This window comes from Mauremys reevesii, linkage group 9 (assembly GCF_016161935.1).
Source record: "Mauremys reevesii isolate NIE-2019 linkage group 9, ASM1616193v1, whole genome shotgun sequence".
NCBI lineage: Eukaryota > Metazoa > Chordata > Testudines > Geoemydidae > Mauremys > Mauremys reevesii.
In genome coordinates this window covers 92,197,481-92,224,970 of record NC_052631.1, presented here as the reverse complement: position 1 = coordinate 92,224,970, position 27,490 = coordinate 92,197,481, and the positions used below count along the sequence as shown (strand labels likewise).

The 27,490-nt window shown below is 42.5% G+C and overlaps 1 protein-coding gene across 2 annotated transcripts in view; it reads right to left on the bottom strand.

The window, feature by feature from the left end:
- Positions 1-27,490, bottom strand: part of RNF128 (ring finger protein 128) — a 67,697-nt gene that overhangs the window by 18,663 nt on the left and 21,544 nt on the right. The window contains exons 1-2 of one of the 2 annotated variants that reach the window (XM_039489913.1): positions 23,763-24,243; positions 1,295-1,542 (exon numbers count right to left, since the gene is read on the bottom strand). In XM_039489913.1, the coding sequence (XP_039345847.1) occupies positions 1,295-1,542; positions 23,763-24,195 (681 nt within the window). In that variant the 5' untranslated portion in view covers positions 24,196-24,243. Of the gene's footprint in view, positions 1-1,294; positions 1,543-23,762; positions 24,244-27,490 lie in introns of those variants that run through there. The other variant, XM_039489914.1, reaches the window with a different exon arrangement.

Genomic DNA, 27,490 nt, shown 5'->3' with positions numbered 1-27,490 from the left:
AAATAACTTCTGCATTTGTCCATTCAGTGTTTTATAATCCTCTCCAAGGAGCACACTGTAGAACCTGCAAGACTAAGCTTTTAGAGCCTTCTTAATTCATGAAATTTTTAAGGAAAGAACGTTTTCTGCTGTTTCAAGTGTCACTATATCTTCTGGCATACTCCTGGAACAGCAGCAAGACTACTACTACAGTAGACCATTACTAGTATGCATTAGTGATGGGGGAGGTTCATTACAAGTTACTGGATTTTGCAAACAAATGAAAACAAACATACACATCAATTGTACTTTGCTCGTTTATAGCACACAATTAGTATAAGCTTCATGAAATAGCCTGTAGTGTCATTTTGTAGAGTAACTATCGCATCTATTACTAAATCTGAGGTAGTGAAAAAGCTATAATTTTTGTGCAAGTTGGAAAGGTTCTACTGTATACATAAGTGTCACAGTAATAATGCAAGAACAACTGGAAAGTACATGCACTACATCTATGAATTTTAATATGAATGGTCAGTTGCTTCCAGTGGTGGGAAAACTGACGCCTATTAACACTGTATTAACAGAATATGAACTAAGTAAATTTAGTCTATTTTTCCACAACTGAAGCAGAGGACAGTTGGTCTTATGTTCACTGGGAAGCCAACCTATTAGAACTAGAAGCTTTTGATACGCTGGGGTCTGCATTCTAATAGCATATTAGATGGTCATGGGTTAAAATAAATACTTCACCACTTGCATGAATTCAGATAGAATTCCATACTCCTGATAAGCTATTAAAAAAAACCAAATCTCAAGATTTCACAAACATTTGAAGGGAAAGGAGCCAGCACTGGTTCAGCTGGAGAGGTCAACGATAGCATAACCAACTAGGAAATAATAGTGTTGTGCCCCCAGGTCTGAAAATCACTGCTATTGAGTTTCATGTTAACTGCAATAGGACCTTTATGATGAGGGAGCTTTGTTTCTGTGAAAGTAATGTAGAAAATTATCACAATGCATAGCTTCCAAGGTTATGCCTGCACTGCAGTGGAAGCCCCAAAACTCCCCTTCCATCTACACGTCTGTTGGACTTGGACACAGGCTCTAAGACCCCACAAGCATGGACGGTTCAAGCCCAAATAGAGCCAGGACCTAGGGTACAAGCCTTTTCATTTTGCATGACGGCTGTAGCCCCAGAATTCCCTAGGCCAATGAACAGATCCTGCAGGTAGAGCTACAACCACCACCATCTCCCAATACAATACGCCATGTACAACATAAATAAGCAAGCGTCAAATATATGGGAGAAACTAACCTCTCTCCTGTTCTGAGCTCTTGCAACCCTGAATCTTCGAGCAGAATAAAAAATGAAGTAGCCCACAGTTGCTGCTGTGACAATGAAAAACGACACTGAGACAAAGAAGATTGAATAATGATTCATCCAGGGTGCATGCTTTTTCCCTACTTCAATAACCATAGTCACTTGAAGGCCCTTCTCAATCCGACGTAGGATGTCCAGGCCTTTCAGATTGCTGATCATAATTGCAACAATGTCGCCTGCCCCTGTAAAGAGAAGAGGAAGCTGTTTTCAGTTTCAAATTATTGTATAGCAGAAGTGATTGAGGCAATTCTTTCAACAGTGGTTTTTATGTTGCTTTAGCTCAAATACTAAAAAGAGTAGAATGACAGTCTCCAACTGACCGTTTCTACACTTAATCTGTTAGCTAGCAGTTGTTTAGTGTTACATTTTATATGTTATCTTCATAGATAGGTTAGCATTTCAAGATATCCACTTGTTACCCACAAACTAGGTAAACAAGTCACTTCAAATAATCATTACACAAGGCACCTTTCTGACATGGAATGTTTTAATTACTGTTATATACCTGGAGCAACGCTGTGTACTATGGAAGTGTGCATTTTGATATGTACCTTGGAACCACATCACTAAGAAATCTTGGTTTATATCCCAGGGAGTCACTATGATAGGTACCTAGTTCTGAAGGACTGAAGTTTGTATCTGTATGTATGAATGTATGTAGTGGCTTAAAATCTCTATCATGAACACGGCATTTCAGAAAGTGCCATTCTAAGAGCTTGCTGATTTCCTTGTTCCACTTTTCTTACATCTCCCTCCTAAATTTGGCAATACTACCAAATAAGATTTATTCAGACACAAAATAGAGAGAAGAAGAGAAATACTTTCTTGTTAAAATATAGAAGCCAATTTAGCATGAAGTATGACTCCACCCAGGTCTCCTTGAAAGGTAATTGTTGCAATGGGTTTCCAAGTTTGTCTCAATGGCTACGTCAGGACTAGGCAACCTATGGCACGCGTGCCAAAGGTGGCACGCGAGCTGATTTTCAGTGGCACTCACACTGCGGGGGTCCTGGCCACCGGTCCGAAGGGCTCTACATTTTAATTTAATTTTAAATGAAGCTTCTTAAACATTTTAAAAACCTTATTTATTTTACATACAATAGTTTAGTGATATATTACAGACTTTTAGAAAGAGACCTTCTAAAATGTATTACCAGCACATGAAACCTTAAATTAGAGGTGAATAAATGAAGACTCAGAACACCACTTCTGAAAGGTTGCCGACCCCTGGGCTACGTCTACACCATGAACTATGGTGTGACTCCGTCACTGGTATACACATACTGGTGCTAGCTCTTATTGAGCTAGTGAGAGTATGAACAGCATAGTGCGGTAGCGGAGGCATGGCTGAGCCATGCAGAGTACAGAGCCCCTGGAAACCAGCGGGTATGTACTTGGCATGCCTCTGTTGCTGCTACCCAAGCTACCATGGCTACACTGCTATTCATACTCACAGTAGCTTGATGAGAGCTAGCACTGATGTGTGTACACCAGCAGAGTTAATCATATGTCTAGGTCACAGTGTAGATGTAGCCAGTGACTACCATATCAAGTGTTCTACAAGACATGTAGAAGAATCAGTGTTGCAGAATCAACCTGGAATTTTAATGTCAGGCTGTGTTTCCTCGTTTACCCATCACAACAAGTCAATTAACGTCCGGTTCTGATGTAATGGTCCAAGTTCCTTTTCTACAAGTCTGGTTAGTAGGTATGAGCCAGAACACAATCTCCTTCACTGCAAGTGACAAGGAATGCCAAGAACAGCCAGAAGTACCTGAATGGTTGTCTTTTTTATAATGTAAATGAATTCCTAAAAGGAGGAGTGAAGCAAATGTGGGACAAGCAGCAAGTCATCTTAAACTGTACCCAATCAGTCCTCTCCTCCACACTACGAATAAATCCAGGTAAAAATTTACTTTAAACACCACCTAGATAAGAGTCTCATGGCAGAGCTGTGTTGGCAGAGCTGCGGTGCTATTATTTACACATTTGTGTCAGTAAATTAAGTAGATATGACTCAGAATGCACACAGGGAGCAGGAGTGGTTAAGAAGGTCCATATTTAGTCAGTCTTCTGATCACACACTTTTACTACAGTTGTAGGAGACTACCATTTAATGAACCTTACCCAAACTTTGCTGATTCTAATTTTCTTATGATAAAAATTTAATAAAAGGTGCTTTCTCTGTAGTCAAGGCACTCACTGCACTACAAACTTATATACTGCTTTTGCTCCAAACTACTAAATATATTCAGCATTGGGTCTAGCTAGCATCTCCTGTGTGGCGAAACTGATTTTTTATTCAAAAAATGTTCTAGGATGAGAACTATGCACCAAGGTTGGTTACATATTAAGTCACCCCAAACTGACTCAGTGTCTAATATACTGCAAGTTTTAATTAAGTATTACAAGTAGATATAGTAATTAAGTACAGGTCAAGTCCCTAAAAAAAAAAAGAGAGAATGATTGTTGCTTTCATAAGTTCAATTGCAGAGAAAATGAGTAATATCAGGTCGTGCCAATAACAAATCAAGTCAGAAAGCTGTTCAGAGTTATTTTCTATCCTTATTTGCTTTAGTCTCGTGGTTTGATCACAGATATCCCATAGGGGCCGATCTATTAACTGGGATTCTCTATATCCTAGACAAAAGGAGAGGATAAAAATTGATAAAGTACAGGTAGGAACTGAAGAAAAACAGTCAAATGAAAAAAAGAGTCCCCATTCAATTACATTACATGAAGGCAGACAACCAAAAAGTGACAAATTTTATAAGTGCTGTATGCAAATGCTAGAAGTCTAAATACCAAGATGGGTGAATTTGACTGCCTGATATTAAATGAGGATATTGATATAACAGCCATGACAGAAACTTGATGGCATGACGACAATCAATTGGACACAACAGGGTACACAATATATAGGAATGACGGAATAAATTGTGCTGGTGGGGGAGCAGCACTATATGTGAAAGAAAGCATAGACTAACATAGTAAAAATTTTAAATTAATCAAACTACCTTAGAATCTCTATGGACAGAAATTCTATGCTTGAATAATACGAATATAGCAGTAGGAATAGACTACTGACCACCTTACCAGGATGGTGATTGTGAAATGCTCAGGGAGATTAGAGAGGCTATAAAAACAGAAAACTCCATAATGGGGGATTTCAGCTATCCCCATATTGACTGGGTACATGTAATCTCAGGACAGGATGCAGAAATACAGTTTCTAGATGCCATTAATAACTGCTTCTTGGAACAGCTAGTCCTGAAACCCACAAGGGGAGAGACAATTCCTGATTTAGTCTTAAGTGGAGCAAGAAGTGAAAACAGCTGAACTGCTCAGTTATAGTAACCATAATATAATTAAATTTAACATCCTTGGGGCTGGGAGGGCATGTGAATACCAAAGAAGTCGACCACAGTAGCATTAAACTTCAGAAAGGGGACCTACACAAAAATAAGGAAGCTAATTAAATGGAAATTAAAAGGAACAGTCACAAGAGTTAAATGCCTGTCAGCTGCAGGCAAACTTTTAAAAAACATAAGAGGCTAATTAAATGTATACTCCAAATTAAAATGAACAGTAAGAGGACCACCATGGCAAAAGAGAGTAAAAGCAGCAGTTGGAGACAAAAAGGCATCCTTTAAAAATTGGAAGTCAAATTCTACTAAGAAAAATAGAAAGGAGAATAAACTGGCAAGTAAAGTATTTTTTGGCCTGCCTAATTATAGTCCGAAAAGCAGCTAGCAAAAGACTCAAACTAACAGCAATTTTTTTTTTTTTTAAGTACATCAAAAGCAGGAAGCCTACAAAACAATCAGTGTGGCCTGTGGACAACCAAGGTGCTTAGGGAACACTCAAGGAAGACAAGGTCATTGTGGAGAAGCTAAATGAATTCTTTGCATTGGTCTTCAATGAAGAAAACGTGAAGGAGATTCCCACATATTAGCCATTTTTTTTAGGTGAGAAATCTGAGGGACTGTCCCAGGTTGAGGTGTCAATACAGGAGGCTTTGGAATAAATTGACTTACACTTATCAATTGAGGGAGTCTGGGTGGAGGAGGGAGCTTGGGGCTAGGTGTTGGGGAATACAGGGTGCTGGATCTGGGCAGTGCTCCACAGGCAGCGACATGTCCCTGCTGCTCCTAGGCGAAGGCATAGCCAGGCGGCTCTGCACACTGCCTCGACCCGCAGGTGCCAACCCCACAGCTCCCATTGGCCCCGGTGCCTGGCGAATGGGAGCTGTGGAGCCAATGCTCATGGCACTGGCAGCACACGGAGCCCCCATGGCCATTCCTCCTCCTAGGAGCAGCAGGGACATGTCGCTGCTTGCAGGGAGAGACCCAAGGTGAGCACTGCCTGGATCTGGAACCTGGAAATACCAGTTTCTAGAACTTTCCAGTTGGTAAAGTGCTGGATAAAACAGCTTTTTCTGTATATTGTTATTCTGTTCAAACTTCACCTCAGTCTTGCTTTTGTAATGACTATTCCTTTGAGATACTTTCTGCTTTGCTAGGCATATTTTCCCTCGAGAGAAAAGAGGGAGTTGCTATAGCAGTGTACTTTCCATGCTGAAGTTTCCATGCTGAAGTTCTGCCACACTTTGGCTCTAGTGCAGGCTTCTACAGGTTGAATCCAGCACATTACCACCTCCAGACTGTGCACCCAATTTAACAGCAGGGAACAAGACTTTCTTGTTCTCCTCATAACTGAGAAGCTTCATGTGCGTCCAACATCTTCCTTACATGATTGTAAATAATTAAAAATCAAGTTTGTTGGTGCACTTTCAGGTCTATTCCTTTTGCTGTAGGATGCTGAAATAAGATCTAGTTACCGCCATGTAGGTCTTAAACAGTGTCCCTATAACATTTATCTTTCTTCATTCATTCCTATGGCTAACTTCAGTACATGATGTAACACAACTGAATGTAGCTTAATGACAAGTATTAGAAAAATTTAACTCCTGCAGAATTGTCATCAAGAGATGAATGTTTCCCCAATTACTTGAAAAGTCAATGTATTCTCCAGCAAATATTTGCTATCTGAAACATTCACTTCAGTTTTCCTTTCAGAAAAACCTATGTTTCTTACTCTTCATGCGTTCATTAATGCATACAAATCGCAGCACTGCTTATATATGAAGTTTTTCAACATGGGGGGGGAGAGGGAGAGGGAAGATACCCTCCTATTAACCGCTCAGGAATGGCTAATCAACATTCCTACTTCAGAGTTGCACACTATTTTTTATAGCAGCATAAGTAGTTAGTAACTTTTCTAGATCTTAATGAGTTTCTTAAATGCAGTAATTAAATTGGAAAACATGTACTAACAGTCACTGAACAACTATCATACCTTGTATTTCTAAGGCTATTCATGGAATTATTAGCGTTAGTATGTGTTCCTAATAGAATGAGGAGAACATAGATTCTAAGGCCAGATGGAACCTGACAGGCCATAAAACTTCCCCAAAATAATTCCTAGAGCACATCTTTTAGAAAAGCAACCAATCTTGATTTAAAAATTGCCAGCAATGGAGAATCCACCATGACAATTGGAACAATTTGCCAAAGGCTAACCCAAGAAACTCAAATCACTATAAGGCATGTTTTCTAATCCTTTAATCATTCTCGGGACTCTTCTCTGCACCCTCTCTGACCAACAATTCTTTTAGAACTGATGACAGCAGAACTGGATACAATATTCCAGCAGCGGCCACACCAGTGTCAAACACAAAAGTAAAACAACAGCACTACTACTAGTCAAGATTTCCTTGTTTATGCATCCAAAGATTTCATTGGCCCCATTTAACACAGCATTACACTGAGAGTTCACGTTCAGGTGATTTTTTGCCACCACCCTCAAATCTTTTTCAGAGTCACTGCTTCCCAGGACAAAGTCACCCATCCAATTCAACATTTTTTAGGAGAAATGAAAAGGCTAACATTTGGCTGACACTTCCTGATATGCAATACTCATGGATAACATTGCGAAATGCATCTGAATACTCAGGGGATGATACTGAAGTCTCTTATCTGTGACATTAAAATTAAAGAACTTGGTGAATAATTAACTGGCAGTTAATGAGTCCTTTAAGAGGGAGGCATTTTGAAATTAAAACATGTTGACTTTGTGAAGCTACTTTGTTTTGACTTCTAGTATTTTGATAGAGACACAAGGTGGGTGAGGTAATATCTTTCATTGGACCAACTTCTGTTGCTGAGAGACAAGCTTTTGAACTTACACAGAGCTCTTCTTCAGGTCTTGAAGAGCTTTGTGTAAGCCCAAAAGCTTGTGTCTCTCACCAACAGAATGTGGTCCAATGAAAGATATTACCTCACCCACCTTGTGTCTCTAATATCCTGGGGCCAGCTTGGCTACACCACCACTGCACGAAGTATTTTGATAATATAAATCAAAACACTTTGATTTACCCAAAATGCAGCTTTTAAAAGTTTTTATTTGGAGAAATTTGAAATTTTTGGGTTTTATTCCAATGAAATGAAGACAAAGTTTTGAAATACTTCACAAATGGAATTGTCATCTTATAGCCATCTCTACTCCTGACAATTACTGGTTCCAGTAATCAGTGTCAGAAGAGCCCTTTTCCTTGCACCACATGGCTAACACACTACAAAGTGACAGCAACTTATTTGTAAGTGCTTCACTAAACTATTGCTTCTGCATCCTCAAAGGGAAAAAGTTTCAGAGTGGTAGCCATGTTAGTCTATATCAGCAAAAACAATGAGGAGTCCTTGTGGCACCTTAGAGATTAACAAATTTATTTGGGCATAAGCTTTCGTGGCCTTGAACCCACTTCATATGGTGAAAAGTCAGATATTTGATGGAATCCTCAATGTCAAAATATTTTTGATGTAGCTTTCATCTTTAATATATATTGATTAAAATGCTAAAGTGGTATGAAACTCTCCCCTACTAATGTCAGCTTGAGTCTCAACTCCTTTTAAATACTTGAATATATATACAGCAACAGAACTAATAAGTTAAGCATTTGCACAGTTCAAGTCTCAAGTACCACACTTTAGTAAAAATCTTCAGAGAAACTATTAGCTTAGAGATATTTAGGAAAGTCATCTTCCTGTACATGTACAATGTTTCAGGCACTACCAGAATACTAATAGCTAATGCCTGAAAGAAGCTTTTAATCCTGTAGTGGGAGTGTCTTGGAGTTCAAACAAGCCAAGAACCCCAGAATGTAAAGAATTTAATAATAAAAGGTCTCCTTTTTGTGAAGTGAATTAAATGCAGCCAGTTTGGAAGAGGACCAATCAAATGACTCAACTGTCACAGCTCTGAGAGCCCTTAGAAGTGGACTGTAATGTTTTCAAGAATTTATTTATTTGAGCCAGCAACTGTTTTGCAACAGTAGACTAAGTACTGTAGCATGATTTCTGGCAGAAAGAGGGACTTCTAATCTAGAAATATAGGTTCCCTAAAATTAAATTAGAGAAATTCAGAGAATGTAGCTACACAGGAAACCTATATAAGCTACCAAGACAACCATCCATCACTTCACTCAGTGCAAGTATGCCAATGAAACTCTCAATCATGAAGCTGTTACCCCAACCCTCCAGCCAATCTTTTTCCACCACCCAAGCTGCGTGTATGCAATTCTCTGCTGCACTGAAGGCAAGGTAAGGAAATGAACAAAATATTTTTTTTTCATTCTAGAACTAAGTTGTGTCACATGCAAATGGAAAAGTCAACACAGTTGTCAGTGCAGTTTGAGATCTTTGCTATCATTTAGGCAGAACCTCTGACTGCTAAGTCACTGTATGACATCTCTTTGTGAGGTCAAAAGTGTGATGGTCTCATCCTCGTCCCTAGCGTACAAGACGTCAACACAGGTAACCAATCTGTTAGGAGCACTACAGAATGGAAAAACACCAAAATGTAAACAAGGATGTCAGCACAGCACATGTGCACAATATAGAAGGTCTTAGCCAAAGAAGTGCTAGTCCTCACCCCGAGCGTGTAGTGACCTTGTTAAATCTTATTCTTGAAATCACTAAGTCTGAAATGTAGTCCAAGCCAGGATACTCAATAGGCAGGCCCCGGGCCAAAGCTGGACCACGAGATGCTTTTGAACAGACCCCAAAATCTTTTATTTACTTATTATCATTACTGATTCTTTCAAAATTATTTTCTCCAGAGTCTGGACCCTGAATATACCTTGACCAAGAAATGTGGACCTTGACCAAAAAAACTGACTACCCTTTATCTAGCTGATGTAGCTTGACCAGTGCAGCTCCTAATGCAGGTGCCCTGCATGTAGGGTGACCAGATAGCAAGTGTGAAAAATCAGGACAGGGGATGGAGGGGTGGAGGGAAGAAACAGGAGCCCATATTAAAAAAAGCCCCAAATATTGGGATTGTCCCTATAAAATCAGGACATCTGGTCACCCTACCTGCAATGTGCTGTTTTCCCAAGCCAGAAAAGCCCTGATTTTGACCAGGGCTTTGGAGCTGTGCTCCGGCTCCGCTCCAGGCAAAAACCTGCCGCTCCACTGCTCCGGAGCTGCTCCGTACTCCAGCTCTGTGCTTCGCTCCAAAGCCCTGATTTTGACAGATTACTTTAGTCTCTTATATGGTTGATCTTTATTGGATTAAAATCCAATAGTGTAACCAGACAGCACTAGAGGCCAAACCAACATTTTCTGCACTTCAAAGAAAGAGACATCATATATTACACAGCACAGTCAGTTTAACCTATTAGCAATTCCCTATCATATCACCACACCTGGCTGTCCAGGCATGCAAAAAGAGTTTGTTATATTATCTCACAGGTCTAAAATGCAAGTCATAACATTAGTCCCAAATGCTACTCGTATATATTCTTGCCAGGGCAAAATAAGAAGCGCCATACTGGATTCTTGTTGATGAAAACTAGAATAAACCACATCAGGCAATCTAGAACCAGCCTGTAATGTTAGTTTTAGCAGAAAGGAAGGTATCCAGCATTACAGGAGAAACAGGCACCATCTTGTAAGCGTCGCTGATTTATCTTGTGTTCAAATCTACTGTGGTAAACAGACACAGAAACTTAAATTCCATAGGTCATGAATCTCCTAGTGACCAGCAAAACAGGAAGCTTTTTCGGCAAGGTATCCAAGTTACTCAGAATGCCATACATTATCTCACCTCAGCACACACTTGCCTCCAATTCAAACATCTTCTGAGGCAGAAGCTGCTTAATGAAGGAACTCTTCATAATGCCCACTCATCCTGTTTAGAATAAGGATGAGAGCCTGAGGAATGGGAAACATTTCAGTTTTCCTAGTTTAGTCAGACTAAGGTGAGACAATGACACCATTTCAGATGTGAATGCCATCAAATAAAAGCTATGATGTTGGTGATGCAACAAGGAAACAGATCAAAATGTGCAACAATCTGGAAGTATGGCAAGAACCACGCTCCTAGAATAGTGTCCAGGTTTTAAAGCAAACCACTTTCTGAAAAGTATTTCCCTGTTCACATGCCACCTAAGATGTCTATAATTGAAAGATAAGGGAAAAACCACCCCATTTTCAGTTAACTTTGTGCAGTAAATGGCACTTTGCATAGTCTGGTTCCCCGATACTACAAGTCTTTATGCATCAGGGACAGAAAATATTTAATGGAGAGATGCAGTTTTTTTTTAAAAAAAGCAAAACAAAAACCAAAGGCTAGCAGGTGGTCTCAAGAGCAAGCTGCATTACCCAGAACCTTTAAAAAAGGAAACATATGTCAAGTTAGTTTCCCTCAGAAGCGAAACACTCAAAGAGAGTATCAGGACTATTCAATGTTCAGTTGCTAGTGAAATCCTCCACACTAGGTGTGTGGAAAGGAGAAGATTTTATTATACTTCTCTGTAGCACAACAGTGCCCTTGCAACTGCAGGGGTGTTACACCAAACTGCTTAAATATTAACCCCACCTCCACCATTCTTCCCATGCATTAATCATTTCTTGCAAGCACAAGAAAGGAAGAAGAGAAAGGGAACAGTACAGAATGACTGCATGACATGTAGCACTCAGGTAACTTTTCTAATTAGGGCACTGCCACTAATAGCAGCAGCAAGAAAAATGTCAGACATTAAAGCACTGATATATCAGCAGTGAGCTGACAGAAGTCCTAGTCTCCCCACCAAGCAAAGGCATCCAAATATTGATAGTCCTGCTCTATAGATTATAAAGCCAGAATGACCACTGTGATTATCTGTTCTGACCTCCTGCATAACACAGCCCACAGGGCTTCTCTGAATTAATTCTTGTTTGAACTACAGCATCTCTTATAAAAAGACAGTCTAGATCACATAACGCTTCCAGTGATGGATAATCAACCACAACCCTAGTTAAAGTATAGCATATCTTAGATCAGGGGTCGGCAATCTTTCAGAAGTGGTGTGCCGAGTCTTCATTTATTCACTCTAATTTAAGGTTTTGCGTGCCAGTAATACATTTTAATGTTTTTAGAAGGTCTCTTTCTGTAAGTCTATAATATATAACTAAACTATTATTGTATGTAAAGTAAATAAGGTTTTTAAAATGTTTAAGAAGCTTCATTTAAAATTAAAATGCAGATCCCTCCGGACCGGTGGCCAGGACCTGGGCAGTCTGAGTGCCACTGAAAATCAGCTCGCGTGTCACCTTTGGCATGCGTGCCATAGGTTGCCTACCCAGTCTTAGATGTAGTACCTGCTCAGAGTGCAGGAGTCACCATCTCATTTTAAGCCACTTCATGCAGCACATGAAGGACACAGAGTGAGAACATAAGAGTTTGAACATCGGCTGGATGACCTCGGCTAGAAATTGGTCACTATCTGGGACAGGAAGCAACCCCCTCCAACAATGATATAGTATTAATTGTGTGAAGTGTACTATAGGTTAACAACCTCCTTTGCCAGAAGTAAGGTAGCAAACTCTGAGTACAAGTTGGTTTCACTCTGACAATTTCTGTGTTTTGAAATAGGGGTACAGACTGAACAGAAGTGTAAAGAAAAGCCAGAGTTGGAGACTGGACAGTCATTCTACCAGAAGAAATACTTTCCAGTAAAACAAGAATGGCTGCCACAATAAAGGGTCAGGTGTCACAGCCAACAGAAGAGATGTGTAAAAATGAAAGGAAAATACAATGGAATTAAAATGCTTCTGGCTGCATCTTTATCTAGATTTTTCCTCAACTAGGACCCTAGACAGAGCCCCACACCCCTCAATACAGATTCAAAAACTCCAGCAAATTTAACTAATTCCCTTGATATCCTTCTTCCTCTGTGCCTTATAGATTCATAGATTATAAATGCCAGAAGGGATTATTATGATCTAGTCAAATCTCCTGCACAAAAGCCATAGAACCTCATTCAGTAATTTCTGTATCAAGCCCAGAGCTATAGATTTTGTCCCCTTATTTAATTCCAAATTCTCTCTAGGAAGACACTGCAAAGTCTAAAAAGTGCTTCAGCTCTTGTTTCAGAAGCTGCACAAAGGATATCCAGTGAGCACTCAAAGTGCAACCGAATTGGCTTGGTGAGGGATTTTTTTGTTTTTGAGTCAGCATTCTGTAGGAAGAATTCTTCCAAGGCATACACAGTATAAAGCATTTAAGTCCTGCATGTTAAACCTACAAGATTTCAATGGGTGCAAACAAAACTGACACGCCAACTCCTAACTTGGCCGGCACATATATTATACATATTTGCTGTTGCTGCTGCCGCCACCACCACCCTTGTTTGTCAAGAGATTATTCTGCAAGGTTACCTTCACAGCCCACCAATACATTGATTTACAGTAGGCAGGGAAAGTTATTTCCACAAGGGCTGAAAACATTGACTGAAAGCTAAGCATTCAGAAGAGACAGAAGGGGGATACGTCATGTTCTGTGATTTTCCATAGTCTCCAGTTCTATTTCTCAGATTTGATTAAACTGAATTATAAGTGATCACTTGTGAGATGAATCTCACAATTAACAAAAATATCTTGTCCCTCAATGGTAGGTTAATATAAATGTTACTATAGCTTGACATGAAGAGCCAGGGCCTAACATTTAATGATGTTTAAAATGTCAGCCTTTACTGCATTGTTAGTGTAGTATTTTAGCTGGAGATTTCAAAATCTGAAGACAGGATGTTCTACAGACAGCTCATTGCCTTTTCTTCAGTGAAATTTACAAAGTTAAAGCATTGCCTTTCCTGTCTAGTGAACAGCATAAAAAAAAATCCTCTGGGGAAACCAAGTTCATGGAGCCTGTTCAATACTCCTTTCTGAAAGCTCTTCACTAACCTTATTCAGTAACTGTTAGTAGTTTTGGCTTTGTAAAATATACTATTTATTCTGTTCAAATGAGATTAAGTTCACCACCACCAATATTTCTTCCTGACATTGTACTGTGATATGCTGTATATACTTCAGTTACTGGATCAAGCTTTCATCCAACCTAAATATTATCCTGGACTCACAGAAATAAGTGAAATTGTTTCCCGTGTACCTCTTCAGAGATGCAATTAAATTTCACTACAAATAACAAAATCACTTTTGTTTTCTAATAAATCAGTACAGTAACTGAATTCTCTTTAATCCCCTCTGGCATACTCCTCCAGGAGCTCTTCAGCCAGAGACAACTCTTAGTTTGCTTTGTCACAGTCAGTTTCTCTACATCCTACAGCCCCTAGACAATATGCAGGTTCAACTGAAAGATGCATTCATGGAATGGCTTCCCAAGTCTCTGACTACAGTCAAACAATATTTGCTTGCTGTCATGTTCAAAATGCAATGTTATCAACCTGTTAGGCTATGTAGGATTTGCAAGGTATGAGCCAACAATGCAATGCAGTTGGCAAGAAAGACCACTAGGTTAGTAAATACTTACAGTAACCGACTTCATTACATTTTTTATTTCATCATTTGTCATTGCAACTGTTTAGTAAATCCAAAGAGCAACAGTGTTAGACATAACTGCTTCAGTACAGCTAAACCACCATAACCACACCTTGGGCAGTACCAGTGCATTCCAAGAGTCTGAAAACTCCCCGAACACAAGGCACTGCATTGTAACAGAGAGCTAATAACCTATTGAAGCTGCAACTCTTTGGCTCACCCATGCTGTGGAGAAGCCACCTTATACTGTACTTGGCTCAGACATTTTAATTACTATTTATATGACAGCTATTTGTGGACACAATAAGTTACAAGCTCAAGACAGTGAAAACTTTCACAAGTGGCTTTTACTTGGTGCAGAGATGAACTTCAGAGTTCTGGATCCAGTTGTGTTCTTTCTGAATCAGCTGTGTCTGGTCTGAGCACAGAGCCATGCAAAGAAACCACACCAAGCCATGGCTGAGGCAGATGAGGGTAGCCACATTTGACACTGACAGACAACTCCATTTTCCACCATAGACAGTCTTTATGGTATTCTTAACGTGGGTGCATAACTGGTTGAAAGACCGTACTTGAAGAGTAGTTATCAATTGTTTGCTATCAGATTGGGAGGACAGATCTGGTGAGGTCCTATGGGCATCTGTCTTGTGTCCAGTACCATTCTACATTTTCATTAGTATCTTAGATAATGGGAAAAAAACAGGAGTATTTGTGGCACCATAGAGACCAACACATTTATTTGAGCATAAGCTTTTGTGGGCTACAGCCCACTTCATCAGATGTTTGTTAGTCTCTAAGGTGCCACAAGTACACCTCTACCTCGATATAATGCTGTCCTTGGGAGCCAAAAATCTTACCGTGTTATAGGTGAAACCGCGTTATATCAAACTTCCATTGATCACTGGAGTGCGCAGCCCCGCCCCACCGGAGCACTGTTTTACCGCATTATATCCGAATTTGTGCTATATCGGGTCGCATTATACCGGGGTAAAGGTGTACTCCTGTTCTTCTTGTGGATACAGACTAACACGGCTGCCACTCTGAAACCTTAGATAATGGAGTGGAGAATATGTTTATAAAATCTGCGGCTGAAAGCTGGGAGGCACTGCTAGCACTTTGGAGGACAGGATAAGAATTCTAAATAATCTTTACAAATTGGAGAAATTGTATGAAATCAGCAAGATGAAATAAAGACAAGTGCTAAGTACTACACTTAATTAAAAAAAAGGAATAACTATAAAAATGGGGAATAACTGACTAGGCAGTGGTAGTGCTGAAAAGGATCTCCAAGGTATAGTGGATCACAATTTGGCTATGAAGACCAGTATCATTTTGGTGTGTATTAACAGGACTGTCATATATAAGACATGGAAAGTAAGGCTTGGCCTTGATGAGGCCTCAGCTGGAATACTGTGCCGTTTTGGGCACCACAATTTAGGAAATATGTGGACAAAGTGGAGAGTGTCCAAATGAGAGCAACAAAAATGATAAAAGGTTTAGAAAACCTGACCTATGAGGAAAGGTTAAAAAACTGGATATGTTTAGTCTTGAGAAAGAGGATTGAGGGGGGACCTGATAGTCTTCAATATGTTAAGGCTAGATATTAATTAGCGGAGGGAGGGATAGCTCAGTGGTTTGAGCATTGGCCTACTAAACCCAGGGTTGTAAGTTCAATCCTTGAGGGGGCCATAGGGGGCCATTTAGGGGTGCAAAAAAACAACAACCCCCCAAAACCTGTCAGGGCAGTACTTGGTCCTGCTAGTGAAGGCAGAGCTTGATGACCTTTCAAGGTCCCTTCCAGTTCTAAGATATATATATATATAAAGAGGATGGCAATCAATTGTTCTCCAAGTTCACTCAAGGTAGGACAAGTAGTAACCAGCTTACTCTGAAGCAAGGGAGATTTAGGTTAGATATTAGTAAAGACTATAAAGATAACTAGTTACTGAACAGGCTTTCACAGAAGGTTGTGGAATCCCTGTCATTCGAGGTTTTTAGTAACAGCTTAGTCTAACACCAGTCAAGGATGGTATAATTATACTTGGTCCTGCCTCAGCCTGCAGGGTTGACCAGATGGCATCTCGAGGTCCCTTCTAGCCCTACATTTCTATGATTCTGCTCTCTTTCAAAAGGAGCAAAGGATTGCTTGTTTACCATTCACAAATAGTGTTAAACAGGCTACTTTCAGATATACTAATCACAATACTTACCACTGATTTCAATCCTTTACTCTTTTAGAGTTTAGTTTCCTTTACTGCTTGTTTCTAAAAACCATGCTGCATAACAAGTCTGAACAGGACACAGCTAGTCTTCTTGCTGACTACTGCTTCCTCTATTAACTTAAGAGATGGTATGCTGTTTTTGCTGGTTGCAATTAATCCCTTCAGTACAAGTTTTACTATTGGCATTAGAGGTTTTAACCTCACCACCTTCTTTTTCATATATTGATCCAAGTTTAGACTCTCAGATCCTTTTTAGTCCTAGTTTGTTAATACAGGATACCCCAGAAACTGTGCCTCTTGACTTTTGCGCTTCATGAAAGCGACACTCCTGCTTGGCTAGCATTCTTTCCTTGACACATTTGTTGGTTATTTTTCACCAGTGTCTGCTCAGGCCCCTTCAGGTATAGCACTCACAAAGTCAGATGACCTGTCATTCAAGGCCAGCAGAGTCATGATCTGAGCACTGAAGAAGGAAGTTGAAAAAATGATCACATCGGACTTTCTCTGCAGATCTTCAAGACATATTACTCTTAACACTTAAGGAATGTCCACAGCTATTAATGTACCCTGACAGGAAAACCACTTAACATTCTGGTTCTCTCAAGTCTATTAAAGACTCCTTTAAAGCTAACTGAACTCATTTTATGTACTTCAGTCTTGCTCTGTTTCAATCTTTCCCCAATCACATGTTTGCTTTTGAAGGCCAATATAAGTTACAGAGGTCAGCAATTACCAGCCAATAATATTATACTTTGAAACCATGTTCAGCCTGCCACAGAAAGGTACCATCATCTTGAAATTAGTATAATTAAAACTGAAGTTTATTTGTTGATAAGATACAATGCTTACAAAGTTCCTAAATAAATATGACATCAGACTCCATTAAATCCTTGGCATTTTAGATACTGGAAGGTATTAGGTAGGATATTATATCTGATTTGGCTATTTTTGCATTGTGTGTGTTTTTAAAACGGTAATTAACAAATTGATGTACCATTAATTTCTAGACATAGGACTGATGCAAACAAAACAGAATTTATCTGGCCCTCTCAATGTGTGTACAGTAATTAAATAATGCAAGCCTCTTAAAGTGAAATGATTAAAAATAAACATTACTTAAACGTACAGGAATGTTTGAACCTCTAAATAAGAATGCTACCTCAAAAGATAAGTTTGATAATCAATGGGAAAAAAATATAGTCGTTTATTGCACGTCTAGAAGATAAGCCTACATTAGAGGTTGGAAAGTTTTGTGGCAACAGAGATTCTGTGAAGGAGAGAAGAGTCAAAATATTTTACATTACACAAGTGCAAGTCCATCCAAGAGGGCTTTTGTTCTTTGTCTGGCAGTACATAAAAAAGCTTCCATCCATAACCTCTTAGTGGACAGGAAGACAGTTTGCATATTCTTGTGTCAGCGACAGTATCTAATTTCAGCCCCACCTGTTTTTACCATCATCATTTCCTCGGCTGAAATCTATTCCCCCCACCTGCTCCAATTCTCCCTCAATGTGGCTGCATTACTGCCCTGCACCAACATCTTCCCAGAAGTGCTGTCTGCAATACTCTGTTCCATGCATGCCTACAATAATTTAGAATCAAATCAGAATATGTGAGATTTTAGTTTCAAATATCATGAAGCTGCACTTCTCCAACTTACCATTTATTTAGGTTTCAACAAAAAATGAGCTGAAAGTTCACTTACACAAAGCTGACCTTTGGAGAAGCCCCAGATGACAGTAGGCAAAATCCTGGTAATCTCTACACTAGGATTCCCACTGTTACTCCCTCTGGAGGGGTCACAACAGTGATACACATGGTGGGAAATTATGAGGTAAAAATCGTAGGATAGCCAAGGCCTTGGAGTTAGTGAGTAAGCTATTTCTGTACATGTTTTTCCCTCCTTGTTTCAGTCTGTCTTGCTCCAAGTGTGATTCCAGATATTGCATTACAGGGTCCATGTTCAGGTTAGCAGCAATTCCATATGAAATATGCTTGCTCCATTTACAAGTATATTTTCCAATTGTCAGACCCAGAAGCTGAGCCTGGAATAAGAGTCAAACTGGTTTCTTTCCTTCCCAAGCATCACCACCTGTAATAAAAAGTTTCTACGGGTCAGATTGTGCCCATAGGATCTTTAGTAGGCATGGACAGATAGCTGACCGAACTCAAATTATTCTGTTAGTGATGCAGTAGGAGGAACAGAATCTAGTTCCTTCCATGTACTGCTGTAAAGCGCTAACACTTGCAGAGTCGTCCCCCAAGTCAGCAGACAGGACTGACTGCACACAGGGGTGAGAACTATTAAGATACATATTTATTTATTTTTTAGAAAAAGAACTGCATTTTAATATCTTAGCTTCACTTCCCATTTACTTTCCTGCTACTGCTTCCCCAAAGAACAAACAGTGATACATTGCCATCCCCTTCTTGGCAGAAGACACTGCTTCTTCTGTTGCCTTGCCAACAGTTTCACTGAACTGCATTGAATCACCACAGCTCCATGCACCACTTCCTTTGCATTTCTACCCTCTGCTACCGGCCAGACATTCACTGTCCCCGGCAAGCAGGGTAATTAGGAAGAGAAGAGAAGGCCAGCACTGTCAGGGGCTGAGACACAGGAAATACAGCAGTTGGAAGTCAGATAACAGAAAACACAGCAAGGGATCTCGCACTGGAGAGTAGGGAGAGAGAAGAGATCAGAAGACTCAGGAAAGGTAATGAAGTAGAAACAGTGAGAAACAGGAGACAAAGTCAGACAAAGAACACAAGAAGAGAGAATGGCAGCACCACAGATTACGTACTCCAATTGTCATGGCACAGAGCAAGGATTTATGAGGTACCATAAGGCAATTATTACAGAGGGACAGCTTCAGACAAAAATATTGGAATCCACCGGCTTAGAACTTCCAAGCCCAAGCATGGAGAAAAAATAGAACAGGAACTTTCAATATACCCCAGGGCACATAATGAATCATGCTGGATCACCACCACACCTTGAACAATTGTGGTATGAGGCCCTGGGCCTAAAACTCAAAACTATACCCAAGGGGCAAAGGGGAGGGAGAACTTTCAAGCACAGCACACACCATGGAGAACAAGAGCGTGTTCAATTAAGCTAACCAAGTCTCCTTCTACTGGGATTTTAAGAAAAATATGCCATGGAGGGGACTGGCAGGCTAAACAGATTAATAAAGAGATGCTCCTATCCCTAGGACACTGGTTCAAGAGGTCAGCAGTGATCAAAAGTAGCTACTCTCTGATGGCTGTTCAGTGATCTAGGTGAACAATGTTTGAGGTGCAGGTACTGAAGAACCAAAGTTCTCTTTTCAATCCTAATGAAAATCCCTTCAGGTCAGAACCCAAGCACATTGTTGGGATGCTTCATTTCAAGAACTAGAAAATGCACAAATTCCATGTTTTGTTGTTACGTTACATGTAGAGTGATCGAACAGCAAACAGTTCTCCTTATTTCTCCTCTACACCTTATTTCACTTTCATCCTCACCTGCCACTTAATTTTAGTAATTTTGAGTAAATTACAACCTTTCTAATGACATCTTACATGACCCATCTTGTATAAAATACATCATAGTTATGCTATAATCATATCGTCATAATATCCCTGTAAGTTCATGTTAAACATTCTTCACTATCTTCTCTTAACACATCTGGCTACAGATATAAGTAGATTCCAAACTAAGGGTGATCTGTTAATGACTGCTACTCTGTTTATCACCAGTCTTAAGAACATTGCCTAAAACATTACTTTGCTTAAGCCCATGCTCAGGCAAGTCTGTTTGGGCCACATTAGTCTTTTACACAGTCTTTTTAAAAGGCTGCATGCAAAGCCCTTGATAGATATTAGCATGAATAGGCATTAAGTAGATATCCAGTCACATGGCAGCGAAGCTCCTTTCTGAGAAGCTCTGTCAAAGAAACCAGACATCTTCAAGACACAAGAGTGATGATGTATATATTTAACACATCCACCATTCTCAAAGGGCAACATACATCTTGAAATGAGGGAAGATTACTCCTTGTCCACATGAACAATCACAGACATGATGCAGGAGGAAAGCGTAAAGTGATTGCCCCATGCACTTCATTTTTGGCCAGAGTTCCATGGGGTTTAATAAAAGCACTAACGACAGCATGTTAAGTCTTGTGCTGTACAGAACCAACAAAAAGACTAAGTTCCTTAGGCAGGGTCTGGTGTTTTTGAAGCTGTATTTTACCATGCACTCCCATGATGTTGTATCAATAAGACAGTTTTGCAGAAGTGCCATCCTCCGGCATTTAAGTAGTTACAAAAGAGGCATGCTTGTTTGGAGAAAGCCCTGAAGGCAAGCCACGGGTTCTCTCCAATGTAGTTTCTTTTCAGAAGGGAATTAGCACAAAACATGAGTCATGTTTTGCGCTAAGTATGTGTTACCTTTATTACTGGTAGCAACTAGTTTTCATAGAACTGCTATCACTCTGTCCTCAATACTTCCTAAAAGCAGCAAAGCAGCAGTCTGTGGCACCTTATAGACTAACAGATGTTATGGAGCATGAGCTTTCGTGGGTGAATACCCACTTCGTCGGATGCATGCATGCTCCATAACGTCTGTTAGTCTATAAGGTGCCACAGGATTCTTTGCTGCTTTTACAGATCCAGACTAACACGGCTACCCCTCTGATACTTAATACTTCCTAAGTGATTGTAAAAGCTACTTAAAGTTGATGCCACAGAGTCTACTAAAGGTATCTATTAAAAAAACCCATTAATAATATTATCTCACCCACCTTGTCTCTCTAACACCCTGGGACCAACACAGCTAGAACACTGCCTTTAACTCTTCACATCATAGATGTTTATGTGGATTCTGGGTGTACCAAGAAGATTCTTAAGAGGACCTTTGGAAAACCCTGGGTCACCAGTGTATTTGTTGAGTTAAACAGCTACCTGCACATGCGCACACACACACACACTCTACACACCCCAACTTCATCTATAGATCACAGGGGATAAAAAGCAGGATGAATGTATTTATCTTCTCTAAGTCCAGGAACTTGGAAGACTGAAACCGCAAGAGTGCTTTATGAAAAGTAGACAGGAAAAAGCCACACAAATGCCATTTATCCTTAACACTTGAAAAGTGAAGAAATAATCTTTCCCCATTTTCACCAGGTGTTTCTCAGGTCTTGTTTTAAGCCACCCTCTTTTTGTTTCAGTTTGCTAGCTTAGTTAATACTTTACAATATTAGGTTCTGAAAAGAACTTCCTTTGAAGCATCTACTTTTTCCATTACTAGAGTCTTAATGTCCTCTCTGGTGCTCAAACTTAAGATATCTTCCCATGAAATTTTAGCTTGACTGTACTACCATGACTATCGAACTAAGTCAAGTCTTCATTTGAAAAATAAGGAATTTGGGGGCGGGGAACCCACTCACCAGTGGCAAATAAGAAACTTTCTGTGGCAAGTGGAAGGAACCCATGCCATCAACTTCTGCAGAAGGTAAATTTGCTTTAAAAAGGCTTGATACTTGTAATGGAAACACCACTCAACCTGTCAAGGGACAAGTTGTGAGGTGTAAAATGAATTCACATGAAGATCAAAGGGTGGGACCCATACTAATTCCATACAGAGTTCATTGTTGTGTGGGATACAGGGAAAACTGTGACTAAAAATAGAAAGTGTCCAGAGGAGACATCGGCCTCTCTCTCTGCCCCTTGGTAGACTGACTGAAAAGCAGAGTCTGAGCACAGTTAACTAGATTAGTAGCAAAATGAACCAAACAATTCCCACCCCCAGTCCATATGCCTGAACACATGCTGCCATATGACAATGCACAGCTCTCCCAGCCCAGAGAACTCAGGCAGCAACCTGCTCAGGTTTAAGTTGCTATTGCTTATGTATTTAACACTGATATGTATTCAATCAGAAATTCAACAAAATGCCTTGAATGGCAAGCTATGTTTAGGCTGATACATTGGTATGAGCTCAGGAAAGAGTAACAGGCATGTAAGCATGAGGATTTCCTGTCTTTTGAAGATCAAAATCAAGATCTTTTAGCTCAAAGTCACTTGAGGGGACTAAACTAGCCAGACTAAAGATGCCATCTGTCCCTGGCCAACACCCAGCTGAAAACCGAGTGCTTCCTGTTCATTTTCACTCTGCTACAGCTTTGGAAAGTTCTGAGCAGTAAGCACTGGAGCCGTCCGGAGACTCAGGACTGGATCAGTTTGTGTTCAGAAGCTCATTTTCAAAATCAAGAGCTAGAATACTAGTTAACCCTCTCTCCAGCTTCCTCCTTTTCCCCCTTACATCACCAGGCACCCCCATGCTTGCAATCTTGGCAACATCTGACCATCATTAATTTACCCATCTCCTCCCCGCCATCCAACCCTCAGAATTCCTACTCCCTATGTTGTCCCCCAAATCTCTTCCTTTCTATCTTACTGCTGAGACAATAGTCCATCCCCCCCATATGTCTGGCTTGTCCCACTCCTTTTTCCACTTTCAGTCCAAGGCACAGCTCCCAGGAAGACAGCCTTCCTGTCAACCTTACTTTAGTCTCTGCAATGACTCTTAGCCTCTCTATATCAAGGTCATGCTCCTCCTTGCCTCCCAATTTTTCCCAAACTCCAGCCCTGCTCCACATCCTGCCAATCCTTAGAACCCACTTACTGCCCTTTTGACTCCCTGCACACACTGCCGCTGAGTGGCTTCTCCTTCCCACTGGCATATGGCAAACTCCCTCTGTTCAGACCTTGGAGAAACTACTGAGGACCTCGCTCTTGGGGAGAAAAAGTCGAGCTCTAATGAAGGCAGTTCACTTTACCTGGCCGGTTGTTTACTCATTATTACAGCAACAGCCGTTCTGCTGCCTGCTTAGCCACATGCATTCAGCTTGCAAGCCAGCGGGGTCAGAGGCCCCACTGCCCTACACCTGCTCAGCACCACGCCCTCTTCGGGTGCAAGGCGTGAATCCCAAAATGCAGCACCGACACTCAGCCCCTGGAGACCTAGCCCTGCCTCGTGAAAGGGGAAGCCATCGGCCCCCGCCACGGGCGCTGCAGAGAAGTCTCGCACGGGGTTTGCCCCGAAGCTCCAGGCCAGCAACATGCGATAAGGAAGCCCGGCCAGAACCCGGGGAGCAGAGCCGGGGGCGATGCCCTAGATGCCAGCGGCGGGAGTGCGCAGCGCACCGGGGGGGGGGGACCAGTCTGCGGGCTGACGAGGGGACGATCCCCCCGCCCCAGGCATCGAGGGGGACCCTCCCCTTTCCCTGCAGGGGCCGGAGCCCGCGCGTCACTCACCCGGGTGCGACATCGGCAGCACCTCGTTGCCCGTGCCCCGGTAGTTGTAGATCACGGCCCCCGCCGCGCCGCGCTCGGCCGCCAGGCGGATCTTGTCAGCGAAGGTGCAGCCGCCGCCGCGCTGGATGAGGGCGATCCAAGCCTGGCCGGCGCCCGCCTCGCTGAAGTTGGTGCGCGGGCTGCAGGCGTTGAGGCCGTCGGGCCCGTCGGGCTGCACCAGCAGCCCGGCCGCCCGCTGCAGCGGCGAGTCCTGCCCGAAGAGGCCGCTCTCGCTCGCGTTCCAGCCACTGCGGTTCCCGCCGCCGCCGGGCTCCCGCCACGACACGTTCAGCCAGGCGGTCCACATGGCCTGAGCGGCGGCCACCCGGCCCGGGGGCTGCGGGCCCAGACACAGCAGCGCGCCCAGCGCCAGCAGCGCGGCCGAGGAGAGCATGTCACCCGCCAGCCGCAGCCACTGAGCCGCCGCGCGCCCAGGCTCTCGGCACCTCACTGCGCCGCCGGGCCCGCCCACGCGGCAGGGGCGGGCCGGGCCCGCCCCCGCCTCCGCCCCCGCGGGGATGGACTGGGTAGGAGCGCCGCAGGCAGACACCCGCCGCCGGCCGGGGGGGCTGCCTGGCCCCTGATACCCGTCCGCCCCAGACACTGGGGGCGCTGCCCTGATACCCCTCCGCCACAGACACCGAGGGGGCTGGCCTCATACCCCTCCGCCAGTCCGCCCCAGACACGGGGGGCTGTCCTGATACCCCTCCGCCCCACACACGGGGGGGGCTGTCCTGATACCCCTCCGCCCCAGACACGGGGGGCGCTGCCCTGATACCCCTCCGCCACAGACACGGGGGCGCTGCCCTGATACCCCTCCGCCCCAGACACGGGAGGGGGGGCTGTCCTCATACTCCTCCGCCACAGACACGCGGGGGGGAGGGGGCTGTTCTCATACCCCTTTGCCACAGACACCCCATCACTGCAGGGGGAGGACTACACTGATCCTCCTCTGCCACAAATATCTGGGGGGCTGAACTGATACCTCACCACCGGGGGGTGCAAGACTGTACCAATACCCCTTCACCACAGATACCCCATTACCAGGGGGGTGTGAGACTGTACCAATACCCCTTCACCACAGATACCCCATCACCTGTGGGGGGTTGCACTGATCCCCTCCACCACAGACACCCTATCATTGAGGGGGGGCTGTACCACTAACCCTCTGCCACAGACACCCCATGACTGGCCCGGGGGGGGAGCTGTACCGATACCTCTCTTCCTCAGACACCCCCCTCATCCTAGGGTGCAGGGGGGCTGCACCGGGATCCCTCTGCCAAACACCCCCTTCCCCCATCAGCCAAGGGGCTGCATCAAGGAGGACCATCGGCCATAGACACCCACTTCTGGCTAGGAGGCTGCACTGGGACCCTTCCAACACAGGCACCCTCTCTCTGGCCAAGAGCACTACACTGCCCCCGCCCCCGCCCCCAACAGACACCTCCCTGCCAGTTGGGAGGCAGGAACACTGAGACCCTTTTCCAGCATGGGAACCCCCCACACACACACACAAATAGCAGGAAGCAGCACTGAAACCTGTTAAAAGGGCTCCTCCCTTAGGGATTCCCCTAATAGCTAGGGGAAAAAACAGTTCTGGAGCACCCTCCCACCCAGACACACTTCTCCATGGTCATACCCCAAGAAAGGTCAAGCAACAGCCCCTGGAATCCCCCAACATGAGGAATCCTTGTGGGGTTCTCCCCAACCAGGAAGAGAGCAGCAGGGGCCTCTCCCCATGAGACTTCCCCACTGCCCCCATCAGGGATACAGCAGCAGCACGGGGAACAGCCACAGGGGTCTCTCTCCTGGGGGATTCCCCCGCCATCTTAACCAGTGCTGTGGAACAGTGCCAGATCATTCTACACCGTCATTGCTGCAACCAGGCACACAGGGTTTATCCACATACCCATTCTGCTTTGCATTACAGAGCTGTTTGCAGTGCGCTCGGTAAATGTAAAGTGCCATAGAAATGCTCGCTATTATTAATTATGTATTTGCACTGTGTAAACAATGTCCACTCACTGCTTATTGTGCTGTCTTAATATTTTACAGAAAAACATCGCTTCAACTATTAGTTCCTGCATTATTTTTATTTTATTTATATGGCACATAACCTGCAATGCTAATCCATGTGCCTTTTGTTTGTTTCTCTGTAGTAGTATATTACTTTCTGGTTCTGTTACTATAGGGGCCTTATCCTGCCAGTTCATAGTCACATGGGCCCAAATCCTCAGATTTACACATGTATTCAACTTTAAGCACCTGAGTTGTTCCACTGGTCCCATGTGCCAAAGTGTGTGAAGGGTTGGGATCTTAAGGAGTCCCATTGATGGGCTAAGAAACTTGCAGAATTAGATCTTAAAGTGACTGGGGAGGTGAGGGTGGAGGGGAATTCATTTTTATTGATAATTGTCAATATGTTAGGCCTGGATCCTGCAAGCTGCTCCATGCAAATGGACCCCTGTGCCTGCATGAAGCCTCACTGAAATTAATGGGGCTTCACATGCATACAGGTCCCCCATGCAGATTAGTTTGCAGGATCAAGGTCTTACCTTGGAAATTATTGTTCACATACAGAGAACATGTGCCCAAAGACTTGGTGAGAGGCACATATTTGATAAAGATGACACACACTGTAAATAAGAATGAACAGACATTTCTCCAAAGATGATCAAGTAGGAAACCTTTAAAATGTGGAAAAGTGTATTCTATTTGTTCTTTAATTATAGAGTTTGGGCTGATCCTGAACCACTGCAGCCGATCACAAAATTCTCATTAATTCTAATGAACCAGGAATGGGCTCATTGGGCCTGCTTTTCCACTGCCTTGCACCTTGTGGAATCATTTACATCCATGAAAATCCTGCAAACACGTGAGTAATTTTACCATGTGAATTGTCCCAATGGATACAGTGGAATTATTCACGAGTAAAGATATTATGTTCAAGTTTGCAGGATCAGGTCCTGGGTTTGGGACTTTATACAGATGTGAGTAACTACATAAACAGTGGATCCAGTAGGATCAGAGTTTGGCCAACACTGGGTGGGATTTTAAAAAACACCCAAACTGTCAGGCAGTGAAGACTCACACCTGTTGTTTCATGGCATCAGGAGAAAAATTCAAAATGCTTTCAGCTGAGAAGGGAAGATTCAGAAGAAGGACATACTACAGAATTAAAAATATATATATTGCATGTACCTTATGCAATGTTTAGTAAATTTTAATTTTATGTCCCAAACAGCTGAAGTTCCTAATTAACAGAACCTGTAACAATCATAATGCAAACAATCTCTTGTTACTAAATGAACATGAAGCTTGTGACACACACATATACACACAGCTCTTGTTTCTTTCCTTTGATGACTGACTGAACAAATTGGCCAACCCTTCCCAGGGCACAGCATACTTGTCTAGCCCCACCCTTGCATAAAAGCTGATCATTTCCATCCAGAAACCATTCCAATGTTGTCAATATTTCTGTGGTGCTCTAATTTATTTGCTGCATTCAGCGCTCCAGGACTGGGAGTAAGATACACTGAAACAACAGTTAGCTCGTTCTCCAAACCTTATGAAATTGCCTTAAAGGGACACTGTCAAATGGAAAGCTAATCAGTTAACTCCTTCCTCCTCCTCCTCCTCCCAAAAAATGAGAGTTAAAATAACATCAGGTATTACACCTGTCTCTG